Source organism: Siphateles boraxobius, unplaced genomic scaffold, assembly GCF_051911475.1.
Source record: "Siphateles boraxobius isolate OS27281-9 unplaced genomic scaffold, OSU_SipBor_1 92, whole genome shotgun sequence".
NCBI lineage: Eukaryota > Metazoa > Chordata > Actinopteri > Cypriniformes > Leuciscidae > Siphateles > Siphateles boraxobius.
Genome location: NW_027509222.1, coordinates 1,608,831 through 1,634,985, shown reverse-complemented (window position 1 = coordinate 1,634,985; position 26,155 = coordinate 1,608,831). Strand labels below are relative to the sequence as shown.

At 40.3% G+C, this 26,155-nt stretch overlaps 1 protein-coding gene across 1 annotated transcript; it reads left to right on the top strand.

Annotated features, from left to right (window-relative positions):
* Positions 1–26: 26 nt before the first annotated feature.
* On the top strand, positions 27–25,857 carry atg4a (autophagy related 4A, cysteine peptidase). Its single transcript, XM_077224758.1, has 13 exons — positions 27–106; positions 615–716; positions 2,620–2,691; positions 3,984–4,082; positions 10,473–10,574; positions 10,986–11,058; positions 15,220–15,299; positions 17,464–17,669; positions 17,755–17,833; positions 20,400–20,545; positions 23,489–23,545; positions 24,408–24,519; positions 25,264–25,857. Exons 1-13 carry the CDS (start codon positions 97–99, stop codon positions 25,326–25,328), a joined length of 1,203 nt encoding a protein of 400 aa, XP_077080873.1. The 5' UTR covers positions 27–96; the 3' UTR covers positions 25,329–25,857.
* Positions 25,858–26,155: the final 298 nt, after the last annotated feature.

Here is a 26,155-nt window from a genome sequence, read left to right as displayed (position 1 = left end):
AGTTTTTATTGCGCCGTCAACTATTGGAACGACTCAGACTTCGACTACATTACCCACAGTGCACCGCGATGTATTTGTATCCGATGACGGCCGAGGATGGAGGCAGGTAGGGAATTTATGTTTAAAATAAATACGAAATTGGTCTGTAAAGTATAATTTAATTTCACCGACAATGTTCAGTTGACGTCTTAAGTTATAAATGCGTCGACAAAAGTCTAATAACATCTGCTAGGGATTCTTCCAGAGCAAATTTCGTAACTGAGTTTCAAGTTTTCTCATTGTTCTACAGTGGCCTGTGAATCTCTGACTTATAAATGCAGACAGATAGAGTTTGTTTATTCCACGAGTCCCTGTTGTTGTTGTTCACAGTTATTACTCTATGCGTCGTTGGCATTGACATCAACAAATCCCCGTGGTAATACCATGTCTGTGGACATATACCATGTTTTGAAGATATGTACCATGGTATTATTTATAAGTCTCGGAGTACCCAGTAAATAGAAAGTTCATGAACATGTAATTATTATGGTATTACCATTGCTTCATCAGGATTTCAGGGTGACAGAAAGTGCCAGCAAAGCATGTTGACAGTGTCGCAACTCTAATCTTTCTAGTTCTAGCCAAGTATGAGAATCAGTTTTCCGAGTATCTAGAAGAGCTTCCCGATGCAGACGAGCCAGTGTGGATCCTGGGAGAATGTTACAATGTTAAAACAAGTAAGACATGCCACAAGTTCATAATGCAAAATCAGTTGTATATTTCATCACTATTACTGAATTCGAGTTTGCATTATATCAACTACTCTGCTCTGATCTCAAAAGCCGTATTAGTTTACCACTAATTAAGATATTACATTTTGGTTACACTTAAGGTGTCCTTATTACAATGTAATTATACAAGTATGTACTGTTTAATATTAATTAACAACATGCTAACCTTAAGGTTTGCACAGCTTGCACAACTGTACAGTTTGCACTGCTAACCTTGAGGTTTAGTTGCTTGTAATTATTCATAATTTACTGTTATTACTATAGTAAATACTTGTAAACAACTCTTGTTATTTTGATGGCCGATGCTGAGCATGGTGATATATATATATATATTGTCAGGGATTGGGTGTGATGAAAGTAACGAGGACTCAAGTGAATGACAATGGGTTTTTAATAATAATAAAATAAAACAAAATACAAACAAAAACTTCCCAGAGGGGGAAAACAAGACAGACTTGAACAACTTGACTAGACTAGACTTGAAAGAAGCACACAGCAGGAAAACACAGTGTACATACGACGACGAACCAGCACAGGACTGAACACACAAGGAGAATAAATAGGGAGCAAATAAGGCAGGCAACGAGGGAGGACAGGTGGGCAAATGAATCAATAATTAGGGAACAAGATGTGAGGGGCTAGACAATCGACAGGAGAGCACATGGCACAAGGAAACATACATGAAGAGCCATATGCTCACACCAAACATGACTAAAGCAACAAGCACATGGCCAGTAAAACAAATCACCAGCCATGTGCTCACACAAAACGAAACATGAACACTCAGAAGCCACCAAAACCAAGAAATAGACTAGACAGAAGTGACAGAACCCTGACATACATATATATATATATATATATATACAGAATGGCTCTTTCACCATTATCCTGAACGTTGTATTTGCATTAATTTCATGTGAACGGAATAGAGCGTGAGCAAACGTCACATCCTTATGATTCTCCCAGTCCTTCACGTAAATATCAGTCTACAGGCTTTCATAGACAACCTAGGAAGTCGTGGAAGGTCTCTTTTATTTCATTTGGTTACAAGCTGTCCACACATTGGCAATAAAAAAGCGATTAATACATGAAAATTCCTACATAATAGCTCTTTAACAAAAAGGGAGTAAACACTGTGACCAGCAGGGCCCTCGTTGATCTGGCAAGTCTGTGTGCGCTGGGAAAGAATTAGAGATGCACCGATTATAGGAACATTTTGGCCGATACGATAACCGATAATTATTTATGTTTGAAAGCAGATAACCGATATATTGGCCGATAAATCTAAATCTAAATTTTTATATCATTTCTGAGAGCCTGATTACAAAACAAAAGTCTCACCATTAAAAGCCATTTCCAAAACACACAATTATAATGTTCTCATTATAATTTGATGCCGCTTAAATGTCAGACTTGTGCTGTGCATGTTGCACTTTACTGTATTTTCCTTTTTTGAAGTGATTGCAATCATATTTCAAGCAATTCAAAACCATCATGTTTAACAGTGCACATCTGAAGTGTCTCCGCTGAAGGAAATAATACATTATTTATCGGCTTTATTATATCAGCCGAATTTTTTTATCGGGCCGATAACGATAAAATTCAAAATTACATATATCGGCCGATACCGATATGGTGGCAAAAAGAAAAAGAAAAATATTCTCAAATAAAAAAAAGCGCCGGATTCTCAGCAGTGTCAAAAATAGAAGTCACTTATCAGGAAAACAGAAAAACAAATTGGCCGATAATAATTATATATCGGGCAACGAATAAACATATAACAAAGACACTGTAAACTAGTGTTACTTAAATCCTTGAGCTAAAACTGACATCATTGTATCTCTTCCAGAGAAATCAGAGCTGCTCTCGGATGTGCGATCGCGACTGTGGTTCACATACAGGAAGAAGTTTTCTCCTATAGGTAAGTGTTAAGGACACTAGTCTAAAGTGGATCTGATTCAAACCAGGACTTGCTGATTACAGGACGCTCAGTGCGTTCGTGTGCAGAAAAGTGTTTCCGGGTCTGTTTTTTACTCACTCGCCTTTAATAATCAGGTTTTTTTTTGACAATGTATTTTACATTTACATTTATGCATTTGGCAGACGCTTTTATCCAAAACGACTTAAATTGCGGCTGTACTAACACTTTCTCTTCTATTCTTTTTTTTTTTGTTTATTTATCCACATTATTCCTGCACCCATGATGCTTTGCGCAAATTATGGGTGTAACTTCCGTTAAGCTGTAAACAATCAGTGAAAGACTAGCTCTATGGACACAATAATATATATTTTTTAAACTGTGTACAATGACATTACATTATTCTACTCACCCTTTAACCATTGATCATTAAAAGGACATTCAAAAGTGTAAAAGCACCAACAATACTTTCAACAGACCATGAAGAACCCCAGAAGCGTGAATCTTTCAACAGCAAAATCGGACGATTAAATATCACTGTGGTAATCTGTATTATGTAACAAACCTTGCCTTAATATTTTTTTTATTTAGCTACTTCAGCATTGCGTGATACTATTTCAAAGTGATTTCAGTCATTTTGACAGATAATAAAGTGTATGTACCTGTGAAAACAAACCTGGAAAGAGATGTGACGTTTTGGGGAGAAAAAACGAGAGATTTTAGGTGCATTCCAGTGAATTATTAATGGCATATATCATAAATTAGCCCGTTGAGAACAGACCACAGATCTTTTTCATACTTTTACAGCGGATTGCAAAAGAAAAAAAGAAAATAATCATGAGGAAAAGAAAGCAGAGACTGAAAAGAGCTCTTGCCATAGATGTTCTTATTATAACATGTCACGTTAAAATACCAAGTGTTACGTTATTCTCATGTTATTCTTAAATAAAACATGAAAAAAAAAATGAAATTGATGGATCAGCTTTATTTGGAAGGCAACCTTATGATTTAAAATTATTCTTTTCAGTCTTTTTGAATGGAAGTTCCCCAAACCGGAAGTGCCGCCCATAATTCAAAAGCAGTAAACTCGTCAGGAATAATGTGGATAAAAAAATAAATGAAAAGTACTGGGTTAGATTAAACTGAGATGGGTCATAGCACTTGTATATTGTCGTTCTATTGTTAGTTTCATTGCTTCTATTGTTCTCATTTGTAAGTTGTTTTGGAAAAAAGCATCTGCGAAATGAATAAATGTAAATGTATAAATAACCGTAGCCCGTGTGTTTGCCCCGCAGGAGGAACAGGCCCGTCGTCGGATGCGGGGTGGGGGTGCATGCTCCGCTGTGGACAGATGATCCTGGCGCAGGCGCTGGTCTGCAGACACCTCGGACGAGGTAAACAAACGCCTCACAGATGGTGCAGAAACAGGAAACGGGTTACAATAATAGTGTTGTTGTAGCCGTTTGTCTATAATAAGTGTTGTATTGGAGTTTATTTATTATCATTTATGTATTTGTTTATTATTATTATTATTTAATATGTGTATATTTAGTATATTAATATTAATATATATACTAATATATTTAGTATTAGTATATTATATTTGTATTTCTGTATTTATTTAGTTAATTATCATGCACCTTTCGGTGTAGCGATGCGGGAAGAATGAAGCGAGCAGTGAATCCAATTGCAAGCACATTTATTAATAAAACAAACAAAAGAAACTCAGAACAGGAACACAGAAACAGCAACCATTACAACATTAACAACTCACAAAGACAGGGCTGAAACACAGGGCTTAAATACAGGGGTAAACGAGCTAAACAAGATAACAAGAGGGCGTGGTTTATCAGAAACACCTGGGGATACTTATAAACTAGAAAACTACAAAGGACTACAAAACATGACACAGCACAGGAAATAACTAAAGTTCACACAAGACAAGGGAAACACAGGACAGACAGGAACAAGACATGAACCCACACCGTGACATAGCCCTCCCCCTATGGGCGGCTCCCGACGCTCGTAAAAAACAAAAACAAAAAAAAAGTTCAGCAGGGTGGTGAAGTGGAGGCGGTCTTGGGGGAGGGATGGAGGGCCAGGTCCGCGCAGGGAACAGGACCAGGGCCTTGCAACGGCGGGTATGGGCCATGGAACGTGGGCGGAGCAGGACGCGCAGGCGGCCAGGGCGGTGACAGTCCATGGGGCGACCAGGGCGGAGACTACCCCTCGGACGGCCAGAGCGGAGATGACCCCTCGGGTGGCCAGGGCGGTGAAGACCCTTCGGGCGGTCATGGCGGTGAAGACCCCTCGGGCGGCCACGGTGGTGAAGACACCTCGGGTGGCCATGGCGGTGAAGACCCTTCGGGCGGCCACGGCGGAGAAGACCCTTTGGGCGGTCACGGCGGAGAAGGCCCTTCGGGCGAACCCGGCTCAGGAACAGTAGACCCCGGCTCAGGAGCAGCAGACACCGGCTCAGGAGCAGCAGACACCGGCTCAGGAACAGCAGACACCGATTCAGGAACAGCAGACACAGGCTCGGGAACAGACAACACACACACTGGCTCGGGAACAGACAACACACACACTGGCTCGGGAACAGACAACACACACACTGGCTCGGGAACAGACAACACACTCACTAGCTCGGGAACAGACAGCACACTCACTGGCTCGGGAACAGACAGCACACTCACTGGCTCGGGAACAGACAGCACACTCACTGGCTCGGGAACAGTCTCTGAATAGGCCATCTTGTCCATAGACAGTGGCTCGGAGGAAGTGATGTGAACAGTCTCTGAATAGGCCATCTTGTCCGTAGACACTGGCTCGGAGGAAGTGACGTGAATGGTCTCTGGCTCGGCCATTTTGTCCGTAGACACTGTCTCGGAGGAAGTGACGTGAACAGTCTCTGACATGGCAGACGTGACGTGAACAGGCTCTGACTGGGCAGACGTGACGTGAACCGTCTCTGGATCAGCAGAAGTGATGTGAACAGTCTCTGACATGGCAGACGTGACGTGAACAGGCTCTGACTGGGCAGACGTGACATGAACCTTCTCTGGATCAGCAGAAGTGACGTGAACAGTCTCTGACTGGGCAGAAGTGACGTGGACAGTCTCTAGATTGGCAGAAGTGACGAGGACAGTCTCTGGATCAGCGGGCTCTGGCGCAGGATCAACGGGCTCTGGGCTGGGTATGATCAGCAGGGAAGAGGGCTTTGTGCTAGGCAGGACCAGTGGTGACGGAAACTCTGGGCTGGACGGGACCAGCAGCGAAGGAAACTCTGGGCTGGACGGGACCAGCGGCGAAGGAATCAAATCAAATCAAAATTTATTTATAAAGCACTTTAAAATCCAAAATGGACACAAAGTGCTGTACAGTAAAAACAATACATGAATACATAAAAAGCCATAAAACAAATAAAACAAATACACAGCCATACAATGAACCAATAAAATCAATATAACCAAACCTGGATTATCAATTTCAATTACCAAAGGCCAAAGAATAAAGATAGTTTTTAAGAAGAGACTTAAAAACAGACAATGATGATGCCTGTCTAATGTTCAAAGGTAGATCGTTCCACAATTTCGGACCTGCTACAGCAAAAGCACGGTCACCTTTTAGCTTGCGCTTTGTTTTAGGCACACTTAGGAGCAGTTGGTCAGCTGACCTGAGAGAACGGGTGGGCCTATAGGGGTGTAGCAGCTCAGAGATGTAAGGTGGGGCAAGACCATTTAGACCCTTAAACACAAATAAAAGAATCTTAAAATTGATCCTTTGATATATAGGCAGCCAATGGAGTGAGGATAAAATAGGGGAAATGTGCTCGTATTGACGTGTTCCAGTTAAAAGACGTGCAGCAGCGTTTTGCACCATCTGGAGACGAGCAATAGAGGACCCACTGACCCCCACATGGAGTGTATTACAGTAATCCAACCGAGTGGTAAAAAAGACCTGGATTACTGTCTCAAAATGCCGCTTTGAAAGAAATGGCTTTATTTTGGCCAATTGCCTCAATTGAAAAAAAACTTGTTTTAACCACTGACCGTATCTGTCTGTCCAGCTTAAGGTCAGGGTCAATTTTAACCCCTAGGTTAGTGACTGTTGGCTTAATATATTGACTCAAGGAACCCAGATCGACACAGGGGGTTCCAGAGGTGCCAAAAAACATCACTTCTGTCTTACTTTTGTTAAAACTTAAAAAGTTAAGAGCCATCCAGGCCTTTATATCATCAAGACATTTAAGTAATGGACCAACAGTTTCATTCTTTTTTAGGGGCACATAGATCTGACTATCGTCTGCATAACAGTGGAAAGACATACCATGCTTCCTAAGTATGGAACCAAGCAGGAGCAAATAAAGAGAGAAGAGAAGAGGGCCTAAAATTGAGCCCTGTGGAACCCCACAAGACAGAGGTGCAGAGGAGGACACATAATCTCCACAGCTGACACAGAAAGTTCTACCTTCCAAGTAGGACCTGAACCATTTCAGTACAATGGCCTTGATGCCCACCCACTGCTCCAAACGAGATTCATGGTCCACTGTGTCGAAAGCGGCTGTCAGATCAAGAAGCACAAGAATAACACAATCCCCAGAGTCAGTAGCTAAAAGAATATCATTAAAAACTTTTAGAAGAGCCGATTCTGTGCTATGTAGGATTTTGAAACCAGATTGGAAAACTTCAGGAATATTGTGCTCATCCAAAAAAGCCATTAATTGACTGCAAACTATCTTTTCAAGGATTTTTGACAGAAAGGAGTTTTAGATTGCCTAGTTTTCAATGGAGCCACAGAGTCTATAGCAGTTTGGCAAATGGAGTTAAACCATGCGCTAATCTCCTCTGAATCATTATATAAAGCCTCAGGTATGTCACAGTGCTGACTGAAAATGGAGGAGAACTGAACAGCAGTGGAGGGGTTAATAATACGGCAACGCCGTGCAGTAGTGCTCAGTTTATCTGTTTTACAGGCAAGAACAATCTCAAATAATACTGGTATGTGGTCGGAAAACACACCGTCACAGGTCTCTAAATTATTAATAGGCAATCCATAGGATAGGACAATATCAAGTGTGTGTCCGCGCTCATGCGTGGGGCCAGACACAGACTGCACAAGATTAAAAGAGTAAATAAGGTGTAAAAAGTCTTTTGCCAGTGGGTTTTCAGGACAACACACATGAACATTAAAATCCCCAACAATAAGGACACGATCATATTTAGGCATAATTTCAGCCAAAAACACAGAAAAATCATTTACAAAGACCTTATTGTATTTTGGAGGCCGAAAGACTACTGCACACAACACTGTGTGAGAACGACCGAGCTCAAATAAACTCAATTCAAAGCTGGAGAACTTGGATAATGGCAACATCTGCTTACATTTATAGACATTCTTGTAAACGCTAGCTATTCCTCCTCCTCTACCTGACGTTCGCAGGGAGTTCAAACAGCAACAGTCATGCGGTAAAAGTTCAGAAAAGACACTGGAACCACCAACACTCAGCCATGTCTCAGTCACACAGAGAAAATCCAGTCCCCGGGACGTGAAGAAATCCTGAAGGATAAAAGTTTTATTAGCTAGCGATCTAGCGTTTACGAGTCCAATCCTGACAGAGACCGGCGGGTCTGCAGCGCTGATTTTCTGAGGAACCCGACACAGTGGCCTCAGGTTCAGCCGGTTTACCCCGCGCCAGCGAGGGCAAGGAGACCTCTGGAACACCTCATCCTGGCCGACAATAGGTACCAACCAAGCGTCGACAGGGTCCAGCAATCGCCAAGAAATGAGGAGTCGAGGTACCGCTCGGTACTCAGCCCAGGAAGCAGAAGACCGCGCTGAGCAGGCTTTCAGCCTCACCAGTTGACCGCTGCGTTTTCCTCGGCGGCGGTAGCGTTTATGCCTACGCCGGAGATGTAGAGTCTCAGGGCAGCAAAAGCAAGCCGGTATTCCCGATCTGAACGGGGGCAAAGTTTTATATCCACCATGATCAAACTTCACTAGATCTTTGGCCGAGAAACTAATATCCAGTAGTGTTTGGCGATCATACATCAATATTGAATCAACTCTTTGAACAACACTTGACAGGAACAACACGAACACACACAGCATTGACAGAGACAGACGGCGAGCCAAACATACTGGCGCCATCTTAAGACCGGAGTATGAGCTCCAGAAACTCTGAGCTGGACGGGACCAGCGGCGAAGGAAACTCTGGGCTGGACGGGACCAGCGGCGAAGGAAAATCTGGGCTGGACGGGACCAGTGACGAAGGAAACTCCGGGCTGGACGGGACCAGCGGCGAAAGAAACTCTGGGCTGGACGGGACCAGTGGCGAAGGAAACTCTGGGCTGGACGGGACCAGTGGCGAAGGAAACTCTGTGCTGGGTTCATGGGCTGTCGCTGATGTGTATGCTGCCCACACACACAAAACAGCCATGGACACCACAATGAGCATTGTGTCTTCCAGAGCAGACTCAAGTGCGGCGTGTTCAGTCTCTGGCGGGCAGGTGATTGGCTCCGGTTCTGGCGAACAGGCGACGGGCTCAGGCTCTTGCTCGAAGACTGGCTCTGGCTCTTGCTCGAAGACTGGCTCTGGCTGGATATGGCTGACGTGAAGCTCTGGCTGGACGTGGCTGACGTGAAGCTCTGGCTGGACTGGCTGACGTGAAGCTCTGGCTGGACGTGGCTTACGTGAAGCTCTGGCTGGACGTGGCTGACGTGAAGCTCTGGCTGGACGTGGCTGACGTGAAGCTCTGGCTGGACGTGGCTGACGTGAAGCTCTGGCTGGACGTGGCTGACGTGAAGCTCTGGCTGGACGTGGCTGACGTGAAGCTCTGGCTGGACGTGGCTGACGTGAAGCTCTGGCTGGAGGATCTCTGGCTGGACGGTCTCTTGCTTAGGAGCCACCAGACACGTCGTTGAGGAGGCCATTCTCCTCCTCCTCCTCCGTCTCCGGACCACCGGACTCGGGACCACCGGAACTGGGACCACCGGAACAGGGACCAGCGGTGAAGGCCTGGAGTGACACGGGATGAAGCTCTCCAAAAATCTGGAGAGCGCCTCTCTCCAGCCCAGACCGGAGAGATGGGGGAGTTCCCTCGGGTTGACCTCCTTAGCCCCCAGCGGGTAACAGACTTTAATTGCCTCGTCATCCAGGGAGCAGGAGGCAGCAAGAGGAACAAACCCCCACGTATACTGGAACAGATCAAGGCTTTCCAGGGCCAAGGCCGCGATCTGTCCAGCGAACTCCCGGTCTAGCCTGTGTAGATCAGGCGAGATCCGTGCTGACAGGAACAAGACATGAACCCACACCGTGACAGTCGGGTTAGGAATGTATATGTCACCGCGTGTGGGCGGAGGAGGAAATGACATGAAAGAACAAATGTTTGGATTTGGGAATGGTGGTTACTCAGTTTTTTTACCACTTTGTTAACTTTGTTTGGATTTTTCGTTTGTTGAAATTATGAGCTTTATTTAGAAATGTTAGAAAAATAAAGCTGTTGAAATGAAGAGTGCATGCAAAATAATTAATCATTGTTCCCTGAAATATGCGGCCAACATCGAAAGGCGACACAAGTGTAATTGCCATTTTAACGATGTGCGATCTGACGTTATTGAGTATCAATATCATAGTATTAATATCACATGAAGATGCCAAGTATCAGCATGGTTATGGTTACAAATGTGTTATTGATTTTTTTTTATCGTGACGGGATCGTTACACCCATAGCTCCCAGTATACTGTTATGAAGGGTAATGAATGCTCCTCTTCACTGTTGTAGAGTGGCGGTGGGATCCAGAGAAACATCAGCCCAAAGAGTATCAGCGAATCCTGAGCTGCTTTCTAGACAAGAAGGACAGCTGCTACTCCATACATCAGATGGGTGAGGATATAGTGTGTGTGTGTGTGTGTGTGTGTGTGTGTGTTTGTTTTTGTGATTTGTGAGGACACAAATGTGTATAATGACATGGGTATTACACTGGTATTACAACTTGAACGTGATTTATGAGGACATTTCATGAGTCCTCATATTTCAAATGGCTTTAAAAACATACTAAGCAGTGTTTTATAAAAAATGTAAAAATCCAGAATGTCTCCTGTGATGGGTAGGTTTAGGGATGGGGCAGAATATACAGTTTGTCCAGTATAAAAACCATTACGCCTATGGAATGTCCTCACAAAACACAAAAAAAAAACATGTGTGAGTTTGTGTGTGTGTGTGTGTGTGTGTGTGCTCTACAGCGCAGTGGTACTGAAGTCTGTGTATTGTGTGTGTGTGTGTGTGTGTGTGCAGCTCAGATGGGTGTCGGCGAGGGCAAGTCTGTGGGAGAGTGGTATGGACCGAACACAGTGGCGCAAGTACTCAAGCAAGTGTCTTTTATTCTATGCCAAACATTCTTGAAAATAATATTTTGTTGTTACACACATTTGCCTTTATTTTGAAAAAGTGGTTTTACACATTCCACCCTCCCAAATCCAATGATCTGTATAAAAAGGGACCTGTTTTTTAAAGTCCTCCTGTAGTCAATTTTATTCCTTAAAACTCATCTTTGATCACCAAAATGTCATTTAAACGTTGAAAAAATTCTTCATGCCTTAAAATATCTTGAATGTAACTCGACACCCTTGCCTCAATTAGTATGCGAGGTTCTATGAATATGCAAATGAGCCCCGCCTCCACTCACTCACTCACTCAGAGATCCACTCGTTGACGATCACACGTTGATCTGATTGGTTAAAAGGTAGTTTGTGACGTCAGAAACACCAGCGATTTCTAACCGTGTTTTTGAGACTTTGGTTCACTGCAGTTTTAATTTAATTTACAGTATATGTTTTTTAGACATATAAACAACATTAAAGACTTGATTTTCATCACAGGGTGTGTGAAACACATTAAGTGTGTAATGTTGCTGTTTGACAATGAAAAAGCTCTGGAAAATTACAAAGTCACTTCCCAAATACGCTCAAAGCGCTCGACCATTCACAACACACTGCTCCAGCCGACCAATCAGAGCACAGTGTGCTTTTCAGAAGGAGGGGCTTCATAGAGACAGGAAGTAAACAGAGCGTTACTGACAGACTGTGAAGAGAGGAGCCGCAACAATGGAGAATATGAGGAAAATAATCAACCAAAAACGAATCAACTTTAAAAATAAATAAATAAATAAAACCAAAATAATCAACTTTAAAAATAAATAAATAAATAAAACAAGAAAAATACCCTACAATATTTATTTAAAGTTTTATTAAATAAATGCTGTGAATAGAATTTCCTGCAATTTCTTCTAGCTTTATTTATTCATTTATTTGGTGAGAGAGGATGGTGATTATAACTGTCAAGCTCCATTAAGCTGCATAAAAGTATTTAATATGATTTGTGCGCTCTATTATTCCAGTTCTTCTGAAGACTGTCGAGAGCTTTGTGTGCAAAATGGACATCTTTATTCTTTGGGATCTTGCATGCACACAAAAACGTCTATTAGTGCGTGTGCGTGACACCATTTTTAGAGAAAGGGGCGGAGGAGTTCATATTGGAGATTTGAGAACTAAGCTCTACAATACCTCTATACCACAATAGTTCCCATAAATCAGATATTTTGTCATCATTCACTCACTCTCTTTAATCCATAAAATGAAAGCATGCAGTGACCAAGGAAAAAGCACCATTTAAAATGCTATATTTTCTAAATGTCATGATCATTTGTTAACAAACAAGTATTCATTACTGCAATGAGCTCATTGTTTCTCCATTAATTTATTACATTGTTTAAATTAATACATTTTTAGTTAACTATGATTTGTATATGTAGATTTCTGAAATACTTGGACAGTTTCCTCCTATAACAGATCACTGTAAATTGTAATATGGACTCATGCACTTTCTGTAAAGCTGCTTTGAAACGATGTTTATTGTGAAAAGCGCTGTACAAATAAACGTGAATTGATTTGAACATGATTTTAAAAGTAAGTCGCTCAAGAGTACAGCTACGCTTGTGCACACGCTTCTAACATCACAATCAACTATTGTAATGCTTTGTTTTATGGGCTTCCTTCCAAATCTCTTTATAAATTACAGTTTTGTACAATTTACAGTGATCTGTTATCAGAGGAAACTGTCTAAGTATTACAGAAATGTACATATACAAAGTCATAGTTAGCTAAACTTGTATTAATTTAACAATGTCGCAGCTCGAGTCATTACCAAAACTTCCATTTCTGAACATATTTCTCCTGTTTTAGAAAATTTGCATTGGCTCCCAGTTGAACCAATTTTAAAATTTAACATACAAAGCACTCAACAAAGTGTCTCCTGCATATCTTCTAGATCTTCATATACATACTCCTTCCCGCATTTTAAAGGAGCTGTATGTAAGAAATGTATTTAAATGAATCATAAAATGGCCCTGAGATGTCACTAGACATTAAGAAATGTTCATTTCAAATACTTATATCACTGACAACAGTTGTCCGGCCAGGATATTGTCATTTAAAAAGTGAAGTTGCAGCCCTCAACTGATGTTGATGTTGTCATGTTGTGTTTTGGTCTGATGCGTCACCCTCCACCTATCTACCAGTAACGTTACGTTAGCTCGTATGGAGGAGGTGGGTCATCGAATTGGAAGCACTATAGGCGCAATTCCACGGTAAAATAACTTTTTCTAACATCCATAACACCAATGAAAAGCACATTGTAGCCTATGATGTGAATAATGTGTCCCACTTGGAACGTTTTGTAGCCTACTTGTTTATAATGCAAGTTCTACAGACAAAAATAATAGAATGACATGTAATCTTTCACATCACATATTTTAGCGTTATGGACGTGTACTGCAGAGTAAGTTAAAAAAATACAGCTGGTCGCTTTCACTTATAGTGTCAGCTAAATGAATAGCTGTAGGCTATCTTTGATATCGATTACACACAGTGACCGAGGCTTGTGCTTGTACTTACGTTAATGACAGATACCTACCGTTAGTATACTAACAGCTACTGTTCTTCTAACAATGTACTGTCACATACGAGCGTACATCTTTACTATTATATTTGGCTAATCGCCATTAGTAAATTTTTGCGATATATAATTACTTTGCAAAACATCTCTCATTTGAAGCATAAACATAATTAACAGAAAAAAAACTTAGCCTACTGTGTAGGACTCGTCACTTGCCATTGGAAGCTTCTGTATCAGCCTACGTTCCTGCTGTATCCTGCAGCCTATCTGGCAACCTCGAGTCAGGGAGGAGGGAGAGGGGATACACCGCTCTACAGTCATTTGAAAGTGATTGGAGTACCAGTTTTGGCCACAATCCTACATACTGCTCCTTTAAAATCGTCTTTCCACGCACTCACTTCCTTTGGTTCACGAGTTTTGGTAAACTTACTTCCTGTTAAAGTTCGCAACAGTTCTAATCTTTCGGTCTTTAAATCGCGTCTTAAAACTTCTCTGTTTAGGCAGACTTTTAGTGATTTAATGTTTGTTGCTGCACTGGTTTTATTGTTTAATGTCATTGCTTTTATGGATTTTGTAAGGTGTCCGTGAGTGCCGTGAAAGGCGCCTATAAATAAAATGTGTAAAAATAATAATAAAAATTCTTGTGCAAAAGTTGGGGTGAACTTAAGTATAAATGTGTTTGTATGGGTATATGGGGTGTGTAAATTTATGTAATGCACACAGATGTATAATTACACTGCTGTTCAAAAGTTTGGGGTATTTTTAATGTTAATATTTAATGTTTAATTAATATTTTTAATGTTTTTAAAAGAAGTCTCTTCTGCTCACCAAGGCTGCATTTGTTTGATTAAAAAATACAAAACAAACCCAGTAATATTGTGAAATATTATTTCAATGTAAAACAGCTGTTTTCTATGTGAATATATTGTAAAATGTAATTTATTTCTGTGATCAAAGCTGAATTTTCATCATCATTTTCGTTCAGAAACATTTATGATTATTATCACAGTTGAAAACAGTCGTGCTGCTTCATATTTTTGTGCAAACCGTGATTCTTTTTTTTTTCAGGATTCTTTGAAAGAGAAAAGCATTTAATTAAAAAAAGAAATATTTTGCATTATTATAAATGTCTTTACTGTCACTTTTGATCAATTTAATGCGTCCTTTCTGAAGAAAAGTATAAATTTCTTTAAAAAACAAAACGTGTTGACCCCAAACCTTTGAACGGTAGTGTATTTAGGTATATATAGTTTTCTTTAAATATAGGGGTATACGTTTGATATGTATATATTATTAGTACGCATTGTCAAGTAATTTATTCATTCTTTTTTTTTTCTCATATGTATATATATTCATATATGTATGCAGTCAGTCACATACTCATTTAGTTTATTAGAGTACAATATGTATGACTTGTACTTATATCATCTATGAATGAGGACAGGGGGGAGGCTTTGTTTCTGACACTTATTGTACAACATATTGTGATTGTTATTAATGTTTCCCTGTTTACAAAAAGCTAAAAAATTAAATTAAAAATTGGGGTGAACTAATGGCCAATATCTGTTTGGTTCAGGAAACTGGCGCTGTTTGATGACTGGAATACTCTGGCTGTGTATGTGTCAATGGACAACACAGTTGTTATTGAAGACATCAGTAAGTGACTTTTTCTGATTCGTCAAGTCACTTTATTTATATAGTGCTTTATACAATACAGATTGTTTTAAAGCATCAAAATAAGTGTAAATGTTGCAAAGTTCATCCGTTAGTAAACTATTTGACTTTCAGCTGTAAAGTAGTGTCATTATTAAGCTGATTCAGTGCGAGTTTTGTTCTCAGTCGATGGTGTATGTGCAGTAAAATGTATAATATTACTGAATATTAATTGTGTTTTAAACCACAACTAAGCAAGCCGAAGGCGACAGACACCAGCTGTTTCCATCAACATATTTTCATGCAAATTGTGGGATATTGCACAAAAAAAAACTGCTTAATGGAAATGCAGAGATGTGCATAATTTCTAAAAATGTGGATAACAAGCTTGTGCGCTCAATCGAGGCGGATAAATATTTTTATCCGATAAGACGACATGTACATGAACTATAATGGAAATAAATATATAATAAAAATAAAATAATGATATTTGGATAACTGGACTACCCAGCGGACCAATAGAATCGCAGCATCTCAAATGTTAGTTTGGTGTTTCTGAAACGCTGGACTCGAAGTGTGTGATCAGAATGATTTGGTTTAATTCCCTCCAGAAGCGTTTCACACACACACACGAGTGTGTTCCCGAACACCAGCATCCGAACACTAGAGAACATGACAGCGTTTATTGAGTTTCTCTGACGCTCTGAGACACACTCGTTTATGATGGAGGGAAAAAGAGCAACTTCCATTTTTATTACTGATATTTTGTAGCAATTTCCTAGGAAGTGACGATTTTGTTCTATTGGACACATGGGATTGAAACACTGATTAATTCGCAAATGTTTTATAAGATATTCCAATTTTGTGCATAAATTAAATTAGCAACTTTGGATGGAAACGTTGCTAGTGACAGAGATGCTCATCAGGTGATAGAGATGGAGAGATACAGTAAATGCTTGGCAGTTCTTCTTCATTATCACAATGTGGGAGGGATTGTGGAGGACTACGTGCACATATGCTGGCAATGTCCCAAAGTACAAGTGTATTGGCAAAGGGTTAAAAGGGAAATTAGTAAAGGTTTAGGATGAGATACATCAATGCACCCAGTTTTTAGGTTTTTTTTTTTTGCTTAATGGTTTCCCCTCGGATCAGTTTAGTTAATCCCACTAATTTGTATAGCATTTATTATTAATGGCAGCTAGGAAGATATTCACTGTGAATTAGATGAACCTACTGTGACAGAATGGACACAGAGACTGGAACAGATATATACATATATTTATATATATTTGAGAAAATGACTGCAGATTTGCAGTTGAAATCAGACTTTCGACAAAAGTGGGCACTTATTGAAACATATTTGCTTGAAGGAAATATCTTTAATTTATATTAATGTTTAAACCATGTAAATTACGTACTGGTATGTGATGTATTTACTGAAGTGCTGTCAGGGACTTTTGTATTTATTTTAACTTTGTTTTTTTTTTTTCTTTCTTTCTTTTTTTTCCGTTCAATTCACTTTTTTATGTTTATTTATTTACTTACTTTTCATTATTAATATTATAAGTAAATGTCCCATAAAAGTGTTTTGTTTGGGGGGAAAAAGTTCAATAAATACACAATTTAAAAAAAAAGGCTGACAAATAATGAACCTTAAAGGTGTATTGTGTAATATTTAGGAGGATCTGTTGACAGAAATGCAATATCATATACATAACTATGTTTTCAGTGGTGTATAAAGACCTCATTTAATGAACCGTCATGTTTTTATTACCTTAGAATGAGCATTTCTGTCTACACACACCGAGTGTCTCCTTACATCCACATGTTTCTACAGTGGCCCTGAGGTGACAAACGCGTTTCGTCACTATTTTGTTCTTCGTGCAAAGAAGCGAATAAAACACTGACACAATGATGAACAAGTAACAATAATATTCGCAATATCGTTTTACTGAATAATCAAGTAAACCTAATTTCTAAATTAATCTTTGTAAAGACTACAAATTAAGCAACTTAATTGCTTAACTGGCTCGCTGCTTTCTCAGACATTCCTGTCAGCCACCGTAACTTCTGTTGGGTGCAATTCACAACCTCTCCACTAGATGCCGCTAAAATGACACACTGCACCTTTAACTCTTCTTGTTTCTCTCTTCCACTTGACGAGCAGAGAAGCAGTGTCAGCAGCCGGGCCGGGAGTTCAGGCCCAGGCCCGGTCCCTGTGATCGGGAAGAGGAGTGTGTGTCGGGCCGGAGCGGTTCAGAGGCTCGTCATCTTCACACACAACGGCCCCTGGACTGGAGGCCCCTGCTCCTGGTCATTCCTCTGCGGATGGGCATCAACAGCATCAACCCCGTCTACATTCAGGCCTTCAAAGTACGACGCTTCTCTGGTGTTCAGCCCAAGTGCATGATCCTGATGGCCCTTCATGTATCACATGTTTCATATCTTCTTTTACTAGGAGTGTTTCAAGATGCCTCAGTCATGTGGTGTTTTGGGAGGAAAGCCCAACCTGGCCTTTTATTTTATTGGATTTATTGGTGAGTTTTGAAACTGTGATGATTCTTCCGCAACAGCCGTGTTTTCACTGTCGGGCCATAAAGCGACTGTGTTAGTGTGTGCCAGTCACGTTTCCACTGTCACGGGCGAAAGACGGGTGACATCATATAGAGACCCCAAGCCCCTCCCCTCCGCTTCTGGCTCATGGAAACTTATTTCGGAAAAAATATGTATGGTAGTCAATGGCGAGAGACAACTTATTTTTTTATTCCGTCTGAACTGTGCCCTGAATTACACATATGATGTTTGTGAATTCAAAAGATAATTATGAAAGTCAAGAAAGTCACAGTTTGTCATAAAACAGAAGAGTAACATTTATTTTTATGTGGAAATCGCTAAATGAACTACATCTCGTCTCGCATTATGTTCGTCACCAAGCTCGTGTGTGTGTGCAGTGTGGTACAAAACACACAGGCATGACGGCGTAACGTTACGATTATAATGTTAGACTATAGGAAACATGACAGATGTTAGCTTCAGTAAAGTTAGCTTCATTCATTGAGAGAAAAGGTATGACGTCACATGCGCGCCTTTTGGGTTTGTAGTCTTTGTAATTACGTATTTTCACAGTCTTATACCTCAACAGTTTTACATCAAACTGCGACTCTCTTGACTTTAAAATGTTTCTTTTAAATTGACAAACATCATATGTGTAATTCAGGGCACAATTCAAACGGGATCCAAATATTTGTTGTCTCTCGCCATTGACTACCATACAATATATTTCCGAAATAAGTCCCATGGTCCACCGGAAGGGGAGGGGCTTAGGCTCTCTATACGCACTACCGGCACATCCGGGAACTTAACTGTCAATTTCGTCCCGCCCCTTTTTAGGAGAAACAAACTAGACTTCCCATAGACTGTAATACAAAATAACGGCACAAACCAACGTCGTACACAGCCGACAGGCGTGAATAACTTAAAGGTCCTATATTGAACAACTTTCTGAAGTTTTATTTTAGGTTTTGATGCCCTTAAGAATATGTAATTGCGGTATAAGTACCAAAAACCATCTCAATATATGTTTACAGCTCCTTTCTCAGGAGCTCTGGCAAGAACAGCTCGATTTTGACTGTCTCCTTAATATTCATGAGCCTCTCTTCTGATTGGCCTGTTGTTTTCTGAATGACCCACCATTGGTGACTGAGTACTTCTGACATCACAAATATACGGAAGTCACAACGGCTCGTGAAAAGGCACAAATACTTTATGCAGGCTGTGTGCATGTGTCTGTGGATCGACAGTTTTGAAACTTATATGGTAGTTTCATAGAGCCTAGACCTCTGTTATCATGAAAAAAGCCAGGAAATTTCAGTTTTGACAGTATGGGACCTTTAAGAAATCATTAAAATAAAACGTGTCAAGTAATTATATGTCCACCCTGCCTGCCATAGAGCGTGAAAGATACATCAACACACTTAATTGAGTTAGATACATCAACACACTTAATTGGGTTGAGTTGTTACACCAATCTGACGCTGGGAGAATGAAGGGACATGTTTTTAAAATTGACCAAATTAAGTGTGTTGATGTATCTTTCACGCTCTGTGGCAGGCAGGGTGGACATATAACTACTTGACATGTTTAATCTTAGTGATTTCTTAAGTTATTCACAACTGTCAGCTGTGTACGGATGTTGTTTTGTGACGCTGTATTGAAGTCTATGGTAAGTCTAGTTTATTTTCCCCTAAAAGTGAGCGTGAATCTGTTCAGAGACATTCAATGATGTTGCGCTGGTTGTGAGTATACCAGCTAACATCAGCATTAAAGACTTTTAAAATCATTTTAGCTCAAAACTCACTTTCAGACAGCATTGAGTGTTTGAATAACTTCTGTTTGTGATCCAATGTGGATTCTGATCACCGTATAAGGCAGAAATATTTATATGCGATGCAAAAGATGCACACTAACCATTACCATAGTAAACGTGGTAAACGTGGTACGGCCGCTTGAAGAAATCAAGGCAAATCATATAGGCGATCACAATCATGTATTTATTTTATCTGTCCGTATGTCTCGTCTCTTTATATCAGACTGTCTGATATTCATATTTAGCTCCGCATACGTCATAAAATAAAGCAGCTCTTTTTCTCTGGCTAATAAAATACCACTTTATTTCTGTGTGACTAATGTGCAATCTTGACACAAATTGATTAATTATGGTCAATGTATCACTTATTTGTGTAAGACTGTGGTAAAACATTGATTGCTTGGGTTATAAATCTTTAAGTAAACAACAAAAATGTAAGCAAATGGTAACTTTTATCATGTTTGTTTTGCGATCTCGCTAGTAATCTCTTTCTGATTAGTTTTCTGATAAAACTTCCATTTGTTGGTGAAATGATGAGATTGTGTGACGTTGTTCCAGAGAGGCGTGTTACAGGTGTTTTTAGTGAACATCTTCCGGCCCGTGGAAACGAGGCAGGTTTTGTGCGTTTAAAGCCCTGGCTCGCACTGGCCCGAACGCATCTAATGAGTCCTATGAAAATGAAAAAGTTTTTTCCTGGAAAATATGTCATAGAGGCATTATCATTTGTGCTTCTGCAGATGACGAGTTGATCTATCTGGACCCTCACACTACGCAGCAGGCCGTTGACTCTGAATCAGGCAGTGCTGTGGACGACCAGAGCTATCACTGTCAGAGGACCCCTCACCGCATGAAGATCACCAGCCTGGACCCTTCGGTCGCACTGGTGAGAGATCAAACTCTGTGTGCTTCCCTTCAGCATCATCCCGTTTAGCATTTCTCCACACCCGGGTCAAATGTTTGAAATTTTGCATGTTTTTGAAAAACTGCTCTGAGGCCCGGTTTACAGCTGGTATAAAGATGTGTTTTGGTGGATCGGATCACACGTAGACGAGGGAGACACATCCCTGTTCACACCTGGTGTTTTAATCCGACTCTTTTGTCTACTTTCAAACACTTCTGTCCTGATTTCTTCAGACGAGGGTCTGTCGACGGGTAAATGTGTGAGCTTTTTCAGATCTTTAGATCTAATGGATGAAATAATCTCACAATTTGAAAGATAAACACAAGGAGAGCATCAGCTTTAGTTTCTGCTTTGACAACCAAAGCAGAACAGCTCAAACAGTAGAGCATTGGTGCTTGCAACGCCAAGGTCATGGGTTCTATTCCCAGGGAAAGCAAGAACTGATAAGAATGTAAATGCATACCATGAAATCCAATTTAAGTCGCTTTGGATAAAAGCATCTGCCAAATGCATAAATCTAAGAGTGTGTGTTAGAAATCAGGAATGCTGAGAGAATATTGAGCTTGGTATGTTTTCTCTTCAAACCAAACTTGTGTCTTCAGCCGGTAAAGTTTAAACCCGTCTGGCTCGATCTCTTCTCATAATGTTCACTCATTATCCAGTAGACGGAGAGAAAACGGTCTTTTAGTGGCTGTTTGAACACATTCGATCACACGAGCGTTTACACTACGAAAGCAATCCGGTCGAATGTGTTTTCAACTGGAAGTGGACGAGCTCGAAGCGTTTTACACTCGTTTACAGCGGTGTTTAGTGTCTAATGGCGCTTTTCCATTACCAGTACCAGCTCGACTCGGCTCGCTTTTCGCTCCGTTCTCCATTACAGGTAGAACCTCCACAACAGTACCTGGTCGTCATAGCGACGCCACAGGAAACTGCCGTGACGCAATCTTCTATGTGACACACACCCGCTACCCACACACACACAGGACAATGGAGGAAATCGAGTGTATGCTGTTTTTGATCCTCGGGATGTGGCTGTTTCTCACAGCAAGAAGACAAACGTTGTTTCAGGAGAGGCTAAGGGCAGCAAAACGAAGCACTGCTGTAAAAAACAGCTCCGTCTGGCACATGCAATGATGACGCGGTGAATAGTGACGATACTCTCTGACCAATCAGCAGTCTGCAGTGTTTTCACGTCACATTTAAAGTACCCGAAAGCAGGTACAGGTACAACTTTACAGAGGGGAAACCAAACAAAGGCGAGTGGAGTCTAGCTGGTACTGTGTCGGGGAAAAGCACCAATACACTCGTGATCGATCGACTGAAGCGCATCTTAACACCAGCTGTGAACAGGGCCTTGTTCACCAAGACTAGGTTTGGGTATTGTTCGAATTTTAGCAATTCTGAATCTACTTTTTGATTCTGATTCGTATCAATTCCCAGTTTCAATTCCAATTAGGTAAAAAAAGTAAAACATTTAGATATCAAACATATTTATTCTGTCTTTATGCAAAACATTGAATACCATGAACAAAAATCAGCAGCCTGAATACTTACTCAAGGAACTTTTGCTTATGGTTTTAACAAAAATACAACTAGCCTAACTAATATAAGGTTCAAACATTATTAAAGACAAGGAAACAGTCAGTAATAAAATAAGAGCAAATAAACAAATTAGCGGTAGCACAAATAAATACGACTGAACAACGTTCAGGTGCAGAAATTGAAATGTAAAATAACACTGCATAGTCTTAGCTGTGTAAATGAAATAAAGATGTATCCATATTAAAGCTACAAAAGTGATTCAGTCAAGAGCATGAGTGATTTTAATTAACATTAATGACACAGGTTTATTAGGCTGCTGTCACTTTAAGATCCAATATACTGATACACACGTTTTCTTTCTCAACTGTTTACGTTCACTTAAGACAAATCTGACTGTGATTACGAGGATATTTTGACATAATTTTGTGTGTATTTCCTGAAAATGGAAACTCCTGTAGGCACTCATCAGACCAGTTCCAAATTATGAGAATGGCACAGAAACCGTGAATCATGGGAAAAGTACAGAAACATTGATCCGATTGCTTGAGCGATATTACCCAGAATAAAGGTGCACACTTGGCAGAATACAATGCAATATTCAACTCAATTCACGTTTATTTGTACAGTGCTTTTTACAATACACATCAATTCAAAGCAGCTTTACAGAAAGTGCATGAGTCCATATTACAATTTACAGTGATCTGTTATCAGAGGAAACTGTGTTAGTATTTCAGAGATCTACATATACAAATCATACTTAACTAAAAATTTATTAATTTAATGCAATGTAATAATTTAAGGCAGAAACAATGAGCTCATTGAACTAATTAATACTTGTTTGTTAACAGTGCAGTTAAATAAAGATTTTACTTTCAGCCCACGTCCCTCAGTCAAGTTGGGTTTTTGTCCGTTCATAAATGTTTGGGCACCTTCTGTTACATGAAGCAAAAAATAATTTGATAAAAAATATTGCAATTATTATGAATGTTATCATTACTATTATTCTCAGATCTTTTGCATACTGTTAATTGTATTAACACCACAAAATAAAAGTATGTACAAAATTGTAATCAGTACATATTGCTTTAATCAAAGACCAGTCTGTGCTTATGTGTGAAAACATTCAATTCAGGTTTATTTGTACAGCGCTTTCCACAATACACATCATTTCAAAGCAGCTTTACAGAAAGTGCATGAGTCCATATTACAAAACATAACAAGCTTGTGAAACCTCATTAAAAAACTACATTTTTTTGCTAAGACCATTTCACTTCCAAAACGAATGGCTGAGAGAAAGAGCCAAGCGCTTTGAGCTACAGATGGCCGAGTGTATTCAGGCTTGCGTTTGATTGGCCAGTGAACGTGAATGTTTGTCTCTAGGGTTTCTTCTGCAAGAGCGAGGAGGACTTTGACAGCTGGTGTGATCTGGTTCAGCAGGTACGATGAACGTCTGCTCACTTGCTTTATACTTTTAACTTGCTTTTAAAGGGATAGTTCACCCAAACATGTAAACTCTGTCAGTAATTACTCTCCCTCATGTTGTTCCAACCCCGTAAAACCTTCGTTCATCTTCGCAACACAAATTAACGATATTTGTGATTAAATCTGAGAGCTGGATCACTCCTCCAATGGGCTTCTAAGGGATTGACACTTGTTCCCCGAAAAGATATTAAATACATCGATAAAATAGTCCAAGTGACTACAGTGGCTCAATCTTAAGTTTATCAAGCGACGAGAATACTTTTTGTGCGCAAAAACAAACAAAATAACGACTTTATTTCAACTATTCATTTCATTCTCTGTAGGCCTCGAGTGAGTTCACTAGTGTAACAGCGCAGCGCTTCTGTGTTGTACGTCACACGCATCACACACATGACCAGCGTCGGCCAATAGTGAGCCTACGTGTGACGTACAACACAGAAGTGCTACGCTGTTACACTAGTGAACTGACTCGAGGCCCACAGAGAAGGAAATGAATAGTTTAAATAAAGTTGTTATTTTTGTTTGTTTTTGCGCACAAAAAGTATTCTCGTCGCTTGATAAACTTAAGATTGAGCCACTGTAGTCACTTGGACTATTTTAACGATGTCTTTAATAACTTTTCGGGGAACAAGTGTCAATCCCTTAGAAGCCTATGGAGGAGTGATCCAGCTCTCAGATTTAATCAAAAATATCTTAATTTGTGTCCCGAAGATGAACGAAGGTCTTACGGGGTTGAACAACATGAGGGAGAGTAAATACTGACAGAGTTTACATTTTTGGGTGAACTATCCCTTTAATAATCCTCTCTGATTTCAAGGAGCTCCTCAAGAAAAGAAACTTGCGTATGTTCGAGCTGGTGGAGAAACATCCCTCTCATTGGCCTCCGTTCGTTCCTCCCACCAAACCAGAAGTGCAGACCACAGGAGCAGGTAACGTGCGGGATCAGGAACATGTGGCCTGTTCACAGCTGGTCTTAAGATGCGTTTCAGTCCATCAGATCACTAGTGGACGCAATTTAGTACAATGCAAATACATTAAAGGACAATTCTGGCTAAAAATGAACCTGGGGTTAATAACACATGGGTACCGTTCGACCAATCTCTGGGATGCGTTTTCATGATAATCGAATGTACCCAGTTTTATCTTTAGTTTTACCACAGATTAGCTTATAACGCTAGTATATAGGGCACCGAATAAGTAAAAATAAAAATCCCTAGTTAATACCACTAACAAGGCTCAAAATAGCCCCACACTAACACTAGCATAATGAGGGTTTCTACCTGCAAACCGAAGCATTGAGAACTGTGTAAGTGTACAGACAGTTTAATAAGGAGATACTTTATAAAGAAAGTTCACTTCGCGTAAACAAGCAGGAGCCATCTTTGGAAAACAGTCTCGACCAGTCGAATCACGAACGGCGCGCTACGCGAACTGAACTGTGGCTATCGACCAGCACGGCGCTCGTGGTTCGACTGTTTTCCAGGACAGACTGTTTTTGAAGGACAGAAGTGCTTGAAAGTGGATTAAAACACCAGGTGTAAAGGGAATACGTCTCCCTGTGATCCGATCCACCACAACACATCTTTACACCAGCTGTAAACCGGGCCTTAGATCCTTTCAGACAGTCTAGATAACTGTGGCAGTGAATTTGTGTTTCATCATTCTTCTTCTAGAGTTCATCGAGTCTCCAGACAAGCTTTTCGAGTCGGAAGAGGAGTTTGAGATCCTAAATGTGTGATCTCGGGCCTTTTCTCCGCTCCACAAGTGCCTCAGATCGACACCAGCTCGTGGAAACAGGAGAAAACAAGCGTGCGAGGATCCCGAAACTGTGTGTGACGATCCAGAGGCCTGTGTTTTAACCACACAAACTGAGAGCTTGACCAGTTGCATGAACTTCCTCGTACTGTATGATGGAGTGGTGAAGGCTTTCATGAGGATGATATCTGTACACCCTCAACACACACTCACACACACTCTTACTGCACTCCTGACTGCAGGAGATCGACCATATGCAGAATAACACTCAATCTCTTATTCAGTGTTATATGAGAAAACCTTACTGGGTAAAAAAAGTGCCTCTATTTGACATATTTATGTTTTTGACTGGTAAAGGTGATGTTTCCTTTCCTTTTTAATGAGTTAATTATGTCACCCACCACTGCACATCTGTAAATATGGCTTCAAATGAATATATTTAAATGTTATCGTGTTTTGGATTGGTCCTATCACTTTTTTAGAACAAATAAACGACCTAATTGCGTATCGTTTATTGTCCCTTTCACAGTCTTTGTTCTGAGCAGGACTCTTCAGTGGTTGATGTATGAAATAATGCTATTGATGTAATATTAATATGTAACTTCTTTAAAGAAAGAATGTATTGCCCTAATACACACACACACACACACACACACACAAACACACACACACACACACAAACACACACACACACACAGAGTACCAGTCAAAAGTTTGGAAACATTACTATTCTCATTACTCTTCTGCTCACCAAGGCTGCATTTATTTGATCAAAAAACAGTTATATTATGAAATATTATTACAATTTTA

Excerpts from the sequence above, each read along its gene's own strand:
- atg4a (XM_077224758.1), top strand. Across the intron at positions 2,692-3,983 it reads GAAGAAGTTTTCTCCTATAG|GAGGAACAGGCCCGTCGTCG; the intron begins GTAAGTGTTAAG and ends TTTGCCCCGCAG. Across the intron at positions 15,300-17,463 it reads AGTTGTTATTGAAGACATCA|AGAAGCAGTGTCAGCAGCCG; the intron begins GTAAGTGACTTT and ends CTTGACGAGCAG.